This window comes from Salmo trutta, chromosome 5 (genome assembly GCF_901001165.1).
Source record: "Salmo trutta chromosome 5, fSalTru1.1, whole genome shotgun sequence".
NCBI classification, from domain to species: Eukaryota; Metazoa; Chordata; class Actinopteri; order Salmoniformes; family Salmonidae; genus Salmo; species Salmo trutta.
Window position 1 is genome coordinate 6,213,130 of NC_042961.1, and position 15,993 is coordinate 6,229,122.

Here is a 15,993-nt window from a genome sequence, read left to right on the forward strand (position 1 = left end):
GTATACATTGTTTGTCTTCAGGAAGGCAGTGAGTTGCTGCGCAACAACTTTTTCTAAAATTTTTGAGAGGAATGGAAGATTCGATATAGGCCGATAGTTTTTTATAATTTCTGGGTCAAGATTCGGCTTTTTCAAGAGAGGCTTTATTACTGCCACTTTTAGTGAGCTTGGTACACATCCGGTGGATAGAGAGCCGTTTATTATGTTCAACATAGGAGGGCCAAGCACAGGAAGCAGCTCTTTCAGTAGTTTAGTTGGAATAGGGTCCAGTATGCAGCTTGAAGGTTTGGAGGCCATGATTATTTTCATCATTGTGTCAAGAGATATAGTACTAAAACACTTTAGTATCTCCCTTGAGCCAAGGTCCTGGCAGAGTTGTGCAGACTCTGGACAATGAAGCCCTGGAGGAATACCCAGATTTAAAGAGGAGTCCGTAATTTGCTTTCTAATGATCATGATCTTTTCCTCAAAAAAGTTCATAAATTTATTACTGCTGAAGTGAAAGCCATCCTCCATTTGCGAATGCTGCTTTTTAGTTAGCTTTGCGACAGTGTCAAAAAGAAATTTCGGATTGTTCTTATTTTCCTCAATTAAGTTGGAAAAATAGGATGATCGTGCAGCAGTGAGGGCTCTTCGATACTGCACGGTACTGTCTTTCCAAGCTAGTCGGAAGACTTCCAGTTTAGTGTGGCGCCATTTCCGTTCCAATTTTCTGGAAGCTTGCTTCAGAGCTCGTGTATTTTCTGTATACCAGGGAGCTAGTTTCTTATGACAGATGTTTTTAATTTTTAGGGGTGCAACTGCATCTAGGGTATTGCGCAAGGTTGAATTGAGTTCCTCGGTTAGGTGGTTAACTGATTCTTGTCCTCTGACGTCCTTGGGTAGGCAGAGGGAGTCTGGAAGGGCATCAAGGAATCTTTGGGTTGTCTGAGAATTTATAGCACGACTTTTAATCTTCCTTGGTTGGGGTCTGAGCAGATTATTTGTTGCAATTGTAAACGCAATAAAATGGTGGTCCGATAATCCAGGATTATGAGGAAAAACATTAAGATCCACAACATTTATTCCATGGGACAAAACTAGGTCCAGAGTATGACTGTGGCAGTGAGTAGGTCCAGAGACATGTTGGACAAAACCCACTGAGTCGATGATGGCTCCGAAAGCCTTTTGGAGTGGGTCTGTGGACTTTTCCATGTGAATGTTAAAGTCACCAAAAATTAGAATATTATCTGCTATGACTACAAGATCCGATAGGAATTCAGGGAACTCAGTAAGGAACACTGCATATGGCCCAGGAGGCCTGTAAACAGTAGCTATAAAAAGTGATTGAGTAGGCTGCATAGATTTCATGACTAGAAGCTCAAAAGACGAAAACGTCATTGTTTTTTTTATTTTTTATTGTTTTTTTATTTATTTTTTATTTATTTTTTTTTTTTTTGTAAATTGAAATTTGCTATCGTAAATGTTAGCAACACCTCCGCCTTTGCCGGATGCACGGGGGGTTTGGTCACTAGTGTAACCAGGGGGTGAGGCCTCATTTAACACAGTAAATTCATCAGGCTTAAGCCATGTTTCAGTCAGGCCAATCACATCAAGATTATGATCAGTGATTAGTTCATTGACTATAACTGCCTTGGAAGTGAGGGATCTAACATTAAGTAACCCAATTTTGAGATGTGAAGTATCACAATCTCTTTCAATAATGGCAGGAATGGAGGAGGTCTTTATACTAGTAAGATTACTGAAGCGAACACCGCCATTTTTAATTTTGCCCAACCAAGATCGAGGCACAGACACGGTCTCAATGGAGAAAGCTGAGCTGACTACGCTAACTGTGCTAGTGGCAGACTCCACTAAGCTGGCAGGCTGGCTAACAGCCTGTTGCCTGGCCTGCACCCTATTTCATTGTGGAGCTAGAGGAGTTAGAGCCCTGTCTATGTTCGTAGATAAGATGAGAGCACCCCTCCAGCTAGGATGGAGTCCGTCACTCCTCAGCAGGCCAGGCTTGGTCCTGTTTGTGGGTGAATCCCAGAAAGAGGGCCAGTTATCTACAAATTCTATCTTTTGGGAGGGGCAGAAAACAGTTTTCATCCAGCGATTGAGTTGTGAGACTCTGCTGTAGAGCTCATCACTCCCCCTAACTGGGAGGGGGCCAGAGACAATTACTCGATGCCGACACATCTTTCTAGCTGATTTACACGCTGAAGCTATATTGCGCTTGGTGACCTCTGACTGTTTCATCCTAACATCGTTGGTGCCGACGTGGATAACAATATCTCTATACTCTCTACACTCGCCAGTTTTAGCTTTAGCCAGCACCGTCTTTAGATTAGCCTTAACGTCGGTAGCCCTGCCCCCTGGTAAACAGTGTATGATCGCTGGATGATTAGTTTTAAGTCTAATACTGCGGGTAATGGAGTCGCCAATGACTAGGGTTTTCAATTTGTCAGAGCTAATGGTGGGAGCCGTCGGCGTCTCAGACCCCACAACGGGAGGAGCAGAGACCAGAGAAGTCTCGGCCTCCGACTCCGACTCGCTTAACGGGGAGAACCGGTTGAAAGTTTCTGTCGGCTGAATAAGCGACACCGGTTGAGCATTCCTACAGCGTTTCCCTCCAGAAGCCATGAGAAAGATGTCCGGCTGCGGGGACCGTGCGAGGGGGTTTATACTAACGTTACTATCTGTACTTACTGGTGGCACAGACGCTGTTTCATCCTTTCCTACACTGAAATGACCCTTGCCTAACGATTGCGTCTGAAGCTGGGCTTGCAGCACAGCTATCCTTGCCGTAAGGCGATCGTTCTCCTGTATATTATGAGTACAACGACTGCAATTAGAAGGCATCATGTTAATGTTACTTAGCTTCGGCTGTTTGAAGTCCTGACGAACCATGTCCAGATAAAACCTCCGGGGTAGGAAAGTTGAATGAAAAAAAAGTTGAGTGAGGGAAAAAGTAAAAATATACGGTAATGAAAAAGTAAAAACCGTCAGGTAGCAAAGTAAAAACGGCAACAAAAACGCACAACAGCGTAAACAAGTCTGCAAGTTGTGACCGGAAACAGGAAACAGGTGTACAGTGTTTTCCCTGTACACCAAGTCAGAACCATAGGATAAATAAAGGGGGCATATAAGAAGACAATGAAAGCTCTTTCAATATTCGATGATAACATTTCTTTAAAACAAGTTAAAGACTACATGTGCACCACCAAGTCAGAACAGTAGGCTATATTAAGAAGGGAAAATATACCAAATTATTAGGGTGAGGCACATGGGCTACTAACAGCTTACTACACAACATACACTTAGTATTACTTTCTTAGCTACAGTATACATATGTCCCTGGCATATTACATGATTTATGCAGCAGCATACAAGACATTTTTGGCCTCACCTTGTTGTGCTGTGTTCACTTGAACAGGAAGGTGGCGCGGCGGTCCTTCAATGGGTGTCACAACTTCCGCCGAAATCGGCTCCTCTCCTTGTTCGGGCAACGTTCGGCGATCGACGTCACCGGCTTTCTAGCCATCGCCGCTCCCTTTTTCATATATCCATTTGTCTTGTCTTGTTTCCATACACACCTGGTTTTCATTTCCCCAATTAAGCTACTTATATTTAACCCTCTGTTTCCCATCATGTTTTGTGTGTAATTGTTTCATGTTGCTGTGGTGTCTTTTTACGCCCTTTACTTTTGTCATGTTCCGGGTTATTGAGCGCATTTGATTTATGTTGTGCTCTCGTTTTGGAACTTTAATAAAGTGCGCCTGTTTATATCACGCTACTCTCCTGCACCTGACTTCGCCTCTTTTACACACGCTGATAGAATTACACACCTTCAATGGAGTCAGCAGGAGCAGGTACCCCGGTTAGAGGAGTCGAGGAGCACGTCCAGGAACATTCGGCCATGTTACAACATCTTGGTGCCATGATGGATCGCGTTGTCCAGACCATGGACCGCTGGGAGAGACAGGAAGTCTCTCCAGTACCTCGACCAGCACAACCGGGGTTGTCTCCATCCATTCCATCCGGAGAGAGTTCCAGTGGGATGCGTCTCTCCCTTCCCAGGGAGTATGATGGAACGGCAGCACAGTGCCAGGGATTCTTGTTACAACTGGACCTCTACATGGCCACTGTGCACCCAGCTCCCTCAGGAGGGGAGAGAGTGGCCGCACTCGTCTCCTGTCTCACAGGAAGAGCACTGGAGTGGACAAACGCCGTGTGGAGAGAAGAAGCCAGACCACTTCGAGAAGTTCACCCGTCGCTTCAGGGCCGTCTTCAACCATCCACCTGAGGGCAGAGCAGCGGGGGAGAGGCTCTTCCATTTGAGACGGGACGAGGAGCGCCCAGGACTTCGCCCTGGAATTCCGGACCTTGGCCGCCGGAGCAGGCTGGAACGACAGGGCCCTCATCGACCACTATCGATGCAGCCTACGAGAGGACGTCCGATGTGAGCTGTCCTGCAGGGATGCCACCATTTCCTTTGACCAACTGGTGGATTTGTCCATCCGGTTGAATAACCCGCTGGTCACCCGCGGACGTCCAGAGGGGGCTCTGTCGGTTCCATCGTCCAGCATCCTCGCTCCGGTGCCCATGGAGTTAGGAGGGGCTGCTCATAGGGAGACTGGAGGAGGAGCCATCATGTGCGCCATCTGTGGTCGCAGAGGACACACTGCCGGTCGGTGCAGTTTTGGTTCCTCTGGGAGTCGAGGCAACAGGCAGGGCACTCTGGCGTCACCCCAGGTGAGTTTGCACCACACTCATCCAGAGTCTTCTGTTGATCAACTGTTTGTGCCTGTTTGTTTCCCTGAGTTTTCCCCACATAAGGCGCTCGTCGATTCAGGCGCAGCTGGGAATTTTATCGACAGAGCATAAGCCATTAGGTTAGGGATCCCTATTTTTCCTATAGTTAGACCCTCCCGGTACACGCTCTTGATAGTCGACCATTAGGGTCCGGGCTAATCAAGGAGGCCACCATCTCCTTGGCCATGATTATGCAGGGGAATCATGAGGAGAGAATCAGTCTCTTTCTCATTGACTCTCCTGCGTTTCCTGTGATACTAGGCCTTCCTTGGTTGGCTCTGCATAACCTCACTATTTCCTGGCAACAGAGGACTCTCACGGGCTGGTCGCGAGAGTGCTCAGGGAGGTGTGTAGGGATTTCCGTTGGTGCTACCACAGTGGAAAGTCCAGACCAGGTCTCCACCTTGCACATCCCCCCAGAATATGCCGATTTGGAAGGCGACTAAATTACCACCTCATCGATTGTGGGGATTGTGCGATAAATCTCCTGGCAGATGTATCACATGTATCCCCTGTCGCAAGCGGAGATGGTGGCTATGGATACATATGTCTTTGAATCCCTACGTCAGAGGTACATTCGGCCCTCTACTTCACCCACCTCCTCGAGTTTCTTTTTTGTGAAGAAGAAGGATGGAGGTTTACGCCCGTGCATTGACTATAGAGGTCTCAATCAAATCACCATGAAGTACAGTTACCCGCTACCTCTTATCGCCACGGCGATTGAGTCAATGCATGGGCGCGCTTCTTCACGAAACTGGATCTCAGGAGTGCGTATAACGTGGTGCGTTTCCGGGAGGTAGATGAGTGGAAGACAGCGTTCAGCACCACCACAGGGCATTATGAGTACCTCGTCATGCCGTACGAGTTGATGAATGCTCCATCAGTTTTCCAATCCTTTGTATACGAGATTTTCAGGGACCTGCATGGGCAGGGTGTAGTGGTGTATATAGATGACATTCTGATTTACTCCGCTACACGCACCGAGCATGTGTCCTTGGTGCGCAAGGTACTTGGACGACTGTTGGAGCATGACCTGTAAGTAAAGGCTGAGAAATGCCTGTTCTTTCAGCAGGCCGTCTCCTTCCTAGGGTACCTCATTTCCACATCGGGGTGGAGATGGAGAGTGACTGCATTGCAGCTGTGCGTAATTGGCCGACTCCCACCACGGTAAAGGAGGTGCAGCAATTTTTAGGGTTTGCCAATTACTACCGGAGATTTATCCGGGGTTTTGGCCAGGTTGCCGCACTCGTTACCACACTGCTGAAGGGGGGTCCTGTAAGGTTGCGGTGGTCGACTGAGGCGGACAGGGCTTTTGGGCAACTAAGAGCTCTGTTTACTTCGGCTCCAGTGCTGGCCCATCCGGATCCCTCTTTGGCATTCATGGTGGAGGTGGACGCGTCCGAGGCTGGGATAGGAGCCGTGCTCTCACAGAGCTCGGGCACGCCACCAAAACTCCGCCCCTGTGCTTTCTTCTCAAAGAAGCTCAGCCCAGCGGAGCGTAACTATGATGTGAGGGACCGGGAGTTGTTGGCTGTGGTTAAAGCGTTGAAAGCGTGGAGACATTGGCTTGAGGGGGCTAAACAACCTTTTCTCATCTGGACTGACCCTCGCAACCTGGAGTACATCCGGGAAGCGAGGAGACTGAATCCTCGTCAGGCAAGGTGGGCCATGTTCTTTATCCGTTTTGTGTTTACCCTATCCTACAGACCAGGTTCCCAGAATAAGAAGGCAGACGCACTGTCCTGGCTGTATGACACAGAGGAGCAGCCCATGGATCAGACTCCCATACTCCCGGCCTCCTGCCTGGTATCGCCGGTCGTGTGGGATCTGGATGCGGACATTGAGCAGGCGTTGCGTACAGAGCCCGCTCCCCTCCAGTGTCCCGTTGGGCGTGTGTACGTTCTGTCTGCTGTCTGTGACCAGTTGATCTCTTGAGTCCACACGTCTCCCTCCTCTGGTCATCTGGGGATTTGTCGGACGGTGCGCTGTCTGACTGGGAAGTACTGGTGGCCCACTTTGGCTAAGGACGTGAGGGTTTATGTCTCCTCCTGCTTGGTGTGTGCCCATTGTAAGGGTCCGAGACACCTGCCCAGAGGTAAGTTACATCCCTTACCTGTTCCACAATGACCTTGGTCACACATGTCAGTGGATTTCCTAACGGATCTTCCTCCCTCACAGGGAAACACCACGATCCTGGTCATTGTGTATCGTTTTTCTAAGTCCTGTCGTCTCCTCCCTCTGGCTGGTCTCCCTACGGCCCTACAGACTGCGGAGGCCTTGTTTACACACATCTTCTGGCACTACGGGGTGCCTGAGGATATAGTGTCGGATTGGGGTTCCCAGTTCACATGGAGAGTTTGGAAGGCGTTCATGGAACGTCTGGGGGTCTCGATTAGCCTTACCTCAGGTTTTCACCCCGAGAGTAACGGGCAGGTAAAGAGAGTCAACCAGGATGTGGGCAGGTTTCTGTGGTCCTATTGCCAGGACCGGCCAGGGGAGTGGGCAGCGTTTGTGCCCTGGGCCGAGATGGCACAGAACTCGCTTCGCCACTCCTCCACTAACCTCTCCCACTTTCAGTGCGTATTGGGGTACCAGCCGGCACCGTGGCATCAGGGTCAGACCGAGACTCCTGCGGTGGACGACTGGTTTAGGCGCGCGGAGGAGACACGGGAGGCCTGAGGAGGGTGAACGAGGTATGTTATAGATTACAGCTTCCCTCTGATTACGTATTAACCCCTCGTTCCATGTGTCTCTCCTCAGGCCGGTGGTGGCTGGTATGCTCCAGGAATCTGAGGTGCGGGAGGTCCCTCCGCCCCCTTTGGACATCGAGGGGGCCCCGGCGTACATCGTTCGTTCCATCCTGGATTCGAGGCGTTGGGTGGGGGGCCTTCAGTACCTCGTGGAGTGGGAGGGGTACGGGCCGGAGGAGAGGTGCTGGGTTCCAGTTGCAGATGTTTTGGATCCTGAACTGATGCGGGAGTTTCACCGTCGCCGGCCGGATCGCCCTGCGCCTTGTCCTACGGGTCGTCCTCGAGGCCGGTGTCAGCGCGCCGCTGGAGCCACGTGTCAAGGGGGGGTACTGTTATCACACTTTATCATCAAAGTTTGGCATTCTCTGGATTTATGGTGCTTTCAAGACAACTGGGCACTCTGGGGAAAAAACAAGGCTGAATCATGATGACGTCAGTGATCTTCAGGTCGTAGGTCTAGAAAGAGGCCAGAGTTCCGGATTTAAAATTCAGAGTTGGATGACCGTTCAAAACGTATTTTCCCAATTGGAGCTCGTTTTTCCCGAGTTCCCAGTTGTCTTGAAATTTCGCAGTTCTGAGTTAACAGTTGTTTTGAGCACAGCACAAATCATGCTTCAATGACAGCATGGCCAATGTTGAATGTTTATGATTTTAAGTTTGGAAAAGAGACCCTTAATCCCAGACTAGGGACCACAAAGCCACTCCACGGAATAGCAGGCTAGGGATTGCTTTGCAATGCTTGCAGTTAGCCACTGATTCCTTCCAAACCACTCATTATTGAATTTGCGATTTGCAACTTGTTGTGTAATGTTGATGTCCAATGGCCGATGAGCACCGCTAAGTTTTATCTATAATTTCTCTTTATTATTTATCTTCATATGACAATGATTAAAAAGGATTTGCCAGTAGATTGTCGACTTGATTCATGAGGATGACTGCTAGCTAAGATTTCGAAAGTATAATGTTGACATGATCAGTCCAATCAAAGGTACTGTAGATGTAACGTGATTTGACATCATTTTATCTGTGGCCAATGACCTCGAGGGCACTTCTAATGTAACTCTGGCAGCACCCAAGGGGCTTGAATTTTTTTAGCTCTACACTTAGACTTGGCGGTGACGTAGTGTCCCCATGAGTGACAGAACACTGAGCCAATCATGGCGCAAGTAGAGAACTTTACCAACACCTATGCTCCGTATTTTCCCCTGGCTACCCCACCACCACAGAAAGCACTGAGCTAGGCTGAAACACCTACATTTTGGAGCTGCCTTACTCAATAAAACAAAAAAGAGACCATGTTTGTATGTGTAACGGCTGTCTTTAGAGAGAGTGGACCAAAATGCAGCGGAGTTAGTGTTCATCATATATTTAATGATCAAACGGACACTATACAATACAAAACAATAAACAGACAACCAAAACAGTCCTATCACGTTTAACACAGTAACAAGAACAATTACCCACAAACCCCAAAGGAAAAGTAGGCTACTTATGTGTGACTCCCAATCAGCAATAACCCTCAACAGCTGTGCCTGATTGGAAGCCACACGGCCAAAATAAACGAAACAAACCAACCAACACACTTCTCTTCTGCCACGTCCTGACCCAACTACACCCTCTACTGGTCAGGACGTGACAGTTTGCAGCTTTATTAACTCAATTATGTAATTGTTTTACATTGTTTTCAAACTGATGTGACACGTATTAATGCCAAAATAACATGCAAAATAGGCAAGCCAAAAATGAATGATGGGTCGCCACTGCATGTTTCCCTCAAAATGTTTTAACGTTCTTGAACAGACTTTAAGGTACGTTTGGTGGGTATCGTGGGGGGTGGCTTGAAGAAATCAGTGACGTATTTTCGATCTGAACACAGCCCAGGGTTCAAACACATCTGTATTAGGTATTTGTTATTTAAAACTTTTTTCTGTCTTTAAGTATTTTAATGGCTATTTGTTAAAACCAACTACTCAATCAAATTGTATTTGAACGTATTTTCAAATACTTATTTGAAATACTATTTTCAAATACCTGGGTTAAATGCATCGGCGTGTATTTGAGTGTTTTCTAATAAGTACTTGTTTTTTCAAATAAAGGTTATCTGAATACTTATTTTGAAATGAACTGTATTTGAACCTAGGGGTGTATTCATTCCGGTGATTCTGTTGGGGCGGCAGGTAGCCTAGCGGTTAAGAAAGTTAGACCAATAACCGAAAGGTTTGCTGGTTCAAATCCTTGAGCTGACTTGGTGAAAAATCTGTTGATGTGCTTTTGAGCAAGGCACTTATCCCAAATTGCTCAAGGGTCGCTGTCAATAATGGCTGATCCCTGGCCATGACCTCACTCTCTCAGGATATGCAAAAGAAAAACATTTTCATTTCACACCTCACGCTTTTACAGGTTACCCACTTGTAAATGCATTGAAACAGGGCAAATATAAGCACCCCAAAATGTTTCTTAAATGGAAGCAAACTAAATGGCAAGGGACTTAACGGAATTTGTCCAATAGAAACTCTTGTTTAACTGTTTAGACTAATGATTACACTCCAGGCCTGCTACTCTGTGACTATTTGATCTTATTCACGACCAACATGGTAAATCAAATCAAATTTGATTAGTCACATACACATGGTTAGCAGATGTTATTGCGAGTGTAGAGAAATGCTTGTGCTTCTAGTTCTGACAGTGCAGCAATATCAACAAGTCATCTAACAATTCCACAACGTTTACCTAATACACACAAATCTAGGTAAAGGGATGGAATAAGACTATGTACATATAAATATATGGATGAGCAATGACTGAGCGGCATAGGCAAGGTGCAATAGATGGTATAAAATATAGTATATACATATGTTATGAGTAATGCCAGACATGTAAACATCATTATTAAAGTGGCAATATTAATAAAGTGACTAGTGATCAATTAGTGGCCAATGATTTCAAGTCTGTATGAAGGCAGCAGCCTCTCTGTGTTAGTGATGGTATTATTCATCTTCTTGGTTGCTGCCTCCCTTCAATTCATTTTGGCTGCACAGCAATGTGTCAGAGGCTGAGAAATGTCTCAGTACAGTTGGCACACTGGTAAGAATGGTTCATTCAGTATCACATGTATACATATGTCGACAAAACATTAGAAACACCTTCCTAATATTGATTGCACCCCTTATAGCCCTCAGAACAGCCTCAATTTGTTGGTGCATGGACTCTACAAAGTGTCGAAAACATTCCACAGGGATTGCTGGCCTATGTTGACTCCAATGCTTCCCACAGTTGTGTCAAGTTGGCTGGATGTCCTTTGGGTGGTGGACCATTCTTGATACGCACGTGAAACTGTTGAGCATGAAAACCCCAGAGCGTTGCAATTGTTGACACACTCAAACCTGTGCGCCTGGCACCTACTACCATACCCTGTTCAATGGCATTTAAATATTTTGTCTTACCCATTCACCCTCTGAATGGCAAACACACACAATCCATGTCTCAATTGTCTCAAGGCTTAAAAATATATATTTTTAACCTGTCTCCTCCCTATCATCTACACTGATTGAAGTGGATTTAACAAGTGACATCAATAAGGGATCATAGCTTTCACCTGGATTCACCTGGTTAGTCTATGTCATGGAAAGAGCAGCTGTTCCTAATGTTTTGTGCGCTGTGTATATTGCTATGTAATTAAACAGATTTGTTTTACAACAAAACCATATGAATGAATATATTCAACGATTTTAATAAATCTAAACATATTCATTGATATTCATATAAACATAATAAAACATCTCTTCAGTTTCAATTTTTAAGTTTTAATGTCAAGTACAGTGAACATCTCCTCTTCATCTCACCAAAATGGATATATGTTGGATACCAAAAATGTTTTAATTGGCTACAACAATGTTTGCTGAGTTGGTTGTCGTTACTGCCTCTTCTATAATGTATGTATGCTACAATGTATGTATCACAGCAACATTTTTATGCATTGTTTTAAATCCATTCTCATCTTTTCCGCCTAGGTTTTCAGAACGTATGCCCATTGAAAAATCAGGTGTGTCTTGGGGTAAGGCCCGCCCCGTTCTACTTTACATGGCATTGTATGGGAATTTGATTGACAGCAGGCAGCAGCTGCTGAACAGCCCAGACATTGCGCAGGATACAGTATAGCTGGGGAACAGCGAGCGAGTTACGGTAGTTTTCCTAGCACTTGAGTTGGTATAGTGCATGAAATAAATGACTCTTTGGAAAAAGCTCATGTGTTAGGGCAGGGTTTTCTCGGAATAACGCAAAAATGGACGAAGTTGCCAAACGTAAGTAACCTGGGAAAATGTATGGCTGTTTAGTGCAGTCAACAGTAGGCAACAAATATGGCTTCGTGTGCCTTTTCCTATTTGTTATAAAAAATTGCTGTCCCATGCCATTAGATGTCATGGCTGTTCTGCTGAATTCATACAAGTGACAATTAGGAAGTTAGTTCCTTGTTCGCTTATCGGGCAGGGGGGTCATTTTGGAGAAATAAAGCCAAGGATACGTTAGCTAACCAGTCTGCTAACGTTAGCTAGTTAGCTACCGAACTAAAGCGAACGGCAATGGAGCCAAAGCACAAAGAGTTGTTAGACCAATGCCACCAAAACTTGCTGGACTCAATAACTGACGCAGACCGGCTGATAGAGTTGCTGATACTCTCCGGTACTCTAAGCCAGCTCGACCGCTTCGAACTGGACCAAAACTGCTCTTCCAGCGCGGAGAAAGTGGACCAGCTTTTGAAGATGCTTGTGAACAAGGAAAGCGACCATTTCCTCGAACTGTGTGTGGCCTTGGAGAAGACGTACCCTGAGCTGTATTCTGCACTCTTTACTAACGGCGGTGGACCCGTTGACCATTCGTCTGGTAAGATACCATGCAAGCATGCAACACTTTTGCACATCAAAATGTATGACGCATTCTTGCTACATTCCTCCACACAACATTAGAGATATTGAAGTGCAACCTATACCCAAGTCTCATAGTGCACTTACAGGGTGGTCTGCTGTGCAATACTTCTAAAGGCTATTCTACATAAGATAAAACTGTTTCCTTCCAACCCTAGCCACATGATCCTAAGGATCATTGACTAGCTATGTCATTCTCATGTTGACATTAGGGGTGTTGATATGCAGCATTCAAAGCCATAATGCCAGAACTCCAGGTCCTTGTGAGGCCCTTGTGGTTTCTTTCAGGATGGAACTTTTTTGAAGGTGAAATATTGCTGTGGAATGAAAAATGTGATGCTGAAAAGAATGCAACTTTTCACATTTTAGGTTGTTACCAAAGTTTGGTTCTGTTTCAGCATCACGTTGTTCATTCCACAGCAACATTTTACCTTCAAATAAGCAAATGATCACCAGCAGAGACATAGAGGCCACAGGCTCTATAACCAAACTCGTATTACTATTTATTATAGTCTGTGTGGACTCTGCTACTGTTTGGCTAGGCAGTAGATGCTAAATGAACACACTTGCCATTCCTCCTTTTGAATGAGAAGCATACAATATGTATTCCAGAATAACACTTCAGAGACCACCCGTATATAGGTAACAGCATATCTTCATTACAGTTGCAATGCACATATAGAGTCGCCTTCATAGTGGGCATGTTCTACAATGTATAGGATACAGATGGGGCTATTTCACTGTATTTAGGTATGCTCCTCCCCCCCCATCAAACTATACTGAACAAAGAGGGCAACATGCAACAAATTCATTGATTTTACTGAGTTACAGTTCATATGAGGAAGTAAATTCATTAGGCCCGAATCTATGGATTTCACATGACTGGGAATACAGATATGCATCTGTAGGTCACAGATACCTTTAAAAAAAAAAAAAAGTAGGGGCATGGATCAGAACCAGTCAGTATCTGGTGTGATCACCGTTTTGCCTCATGCAGCGCGACACATCTCCTTCACATAGAGTTAATCAGGCTGTTGATTGTGGAATGTTGTCCCACTGCTCTGCAATGAGGATTAGGGCCTAATGAATTTACTTCTTCATGGATATTGGCCGGAACTGGAACATGTTGTCATACACTTCAATCCAGAGCATCCCAAACATGCTCAATGGGTGACATGTCTGGTGACAATGCAGGCCATGGAAGAACAAGAACTGGGACATTTTCAGCTTCCAGGAATTGTGTACAGATCCTTGCATTATCATGTTGAAATATGAGGTGATGGCAGCAGATGAATGGCACGACAATGGATCTCAGTACCTCGTCACGGTATCTCTGTGCATTCAAATTGCCCTGGGTAAAATGTGGTTGTGTTCGTTGTCTGTAGCTTATGCCTGCCCATACCGTAACCCCACCGCCAACATGGGGCACTCTGTTCACAACGTTGACATCAGCTACCGTTCGCCCACTCAACGCCATACATGTGGTCTGCGGTTGTGAGGTCTGTGGGACTTACTGCCAAATTCTCAAAATGTATGTTGGAGGCGGCTTATGGTAAAGCAATGAACATACAATGTTCTGGCAACAACTCTGGTGGACATTACTGCAGTCAGCATGCCAATTGCACGCACCCTCAACTTGAGAAATCTGTGGCATTCTGTTGTGACAAAACTGCAAAATTTAGTGGCCTTTTATTGTCCACAGCACAAGGTTCACCAGTGTATGACCATGCTGTTGAATCAGCTTCTTGATATGCCAGGTGGATGGATTATCTTGGCAAAGGAGAAATGCTCACTAACAGGGACGTAAACACATTTGTGCACAAAATAGAGAAATAAGCATTTTGTGCGTATGGAACATTTCTGGGATCTTTTCAGCTCATGAAACATAGGACCAACAGTTTACATGTTGCATTTATATTTTTGTTCAGTGTAATTCAAGTGTCCTTTTACTTTAGGTTTATTAGGGGAAATTAAATGCAGTAGCATTTTCTGTGTAGGGCTAAATGTGCACGTAATTTCCCAAGTTGTCATCAATATAGTAATATCATGTAATTTGCATTTACGTTTAAATACAAGTGCTTCCTGGCTTTTATATTATATGCTCACAGCCTGACTTGTTTCCATGGAAATGCTCTCGCGGCTGACGTGCCCTTTCATATCGACCCTAGCATGATGTGCATGCGTATAACTATGCTTATAAATCCATAACATGGTGTCAGTCATATTCTCTATTTTCCATTGTACAGTAGATTTCATATAGCCAGTACTATACACTCAGTTATTGTCCTACTAGACCAGTGGTCCCCAATTGCATTCAGCCGCGGTCTGTTTTTAAAAATTTATTGGTGAACCCTGTACTAGACCATTTTTAAAATGTTGCATCTGAATGACAGTCTTTCATTCAGCCTGTATGCACTTTCTCAAATGGAGGCTGAAACCAACCGTTCCCAGACAGTTTAAAGGTGGACTACAGTTGACTCTTGATAAATGCACATCGTATATATGCATTAGGGATGTGCGTCTTTCCCTTTCAATAGGATACGTATCTAGATACACTACCGTTCAAACATTTGGGGACACTTGGAAATGTCCTTGTTTTTGAAAGAAAAGCAACAAAAAAAACGTCCATTAAAATAACATAAAATTGATCAGAAATACAGTGTAGACATTTGTTAATGTTGTAAATGATATTGTAGCTGGAAAGAGCAGATTTTTTAATGGAATATCTACATAGGCATACAGAGGCTAATTGATCATTAGAAAGCCCTTTTGCAATTATGTTAGCACAGCTGAAAACTGTTGTCCGGATTAAAGAAGCAATAAAACTGGCCTTTAGACTAGCTGAGTATTTGGAGCATCAGCATTTGTAGGTTCGATTACAGGCTCAAAATGGCCAGAAACAAAGACCTTTCTTCTGAAACTCGTCGGTCTATTCTTGTTCTGAGAAATGAAGGCTATTCCATGCGAGAAATTGCCAAGAAACTGAAGATCTCGTACAAAGCTGTGTACTACTCCCTTCAAAGAACAGCGCAAACTGGCTCTAACCAGAATAGAAAGAGGAGTGGGTGCACAACTTAGCAAGAGGGCAAGTACATTAGTGTCTAGTTTGAGAAACAGACGCCTCACATGTCCTCAACTGGCAGCTTCATTAAATAGTACCCGCAAAACACCATCCTCAACATCAACAGTGAAGAGGCGACTCCAGGATGCTGGTCTTTTAGGCAGAGTTGCAAAGAAAAAGCCATATCGCAGACTGCCCAATAAAAATGATTAAGATGGGCAAAAGAACACAGACACTGGACAGAGGAACAGGAGTCGCCTCTTCACTGTTGACGTTGAGACTGGTGTTTTACGGGTACTGTTTTAATGTGCAAGATCAGGAACAGGCCGCCTACCTTGCATTGGTCAGCGCTCAAACCTGGGCACAGTGACGTTACCCTGTGTATCTGAAAATGACCATATACAGTTGAAGTGGGAAGTTTACATAGACCTTAGCCAAATACATTTAAACTCAGTTTTTCACA

At 45.1% G+C, this 15,993-nt stretch overlaps 1 protein-coding gene across 4 annotated transcripts in view; it reads left to right on the top strand.

Annotated features, from left to right (window-relative positions):
- The first annotated feature begins 11,609 nt into the window (after positions 1-11,609).
- Positions 11,610-15,993, top strand: part of LOC115193574 (disks large homolog 5-like) — a 112,172-nt gene continuing 107,788 nt past the window's right edge. For 2 of the 4 annotated variants that reach the window (XM_029752327.1, XM_029752328.1), the window contains exon 1: positions 11,611-12,428. In XM_029752327.1, coding sequence (XP_029608187.1) covers positions 12,128-12,428 — 301 coding nt within the window. In that variant the 5' untranslated portion in view covers positions 11,611-12,127. Of the gene's footprint in view, positions 12,429-15,993 lie in introns of all 4 variants that reach the window. The other 2 variants (XM_029752329.1, XM_029752330.1) reach the window with 2 other exon arrangements.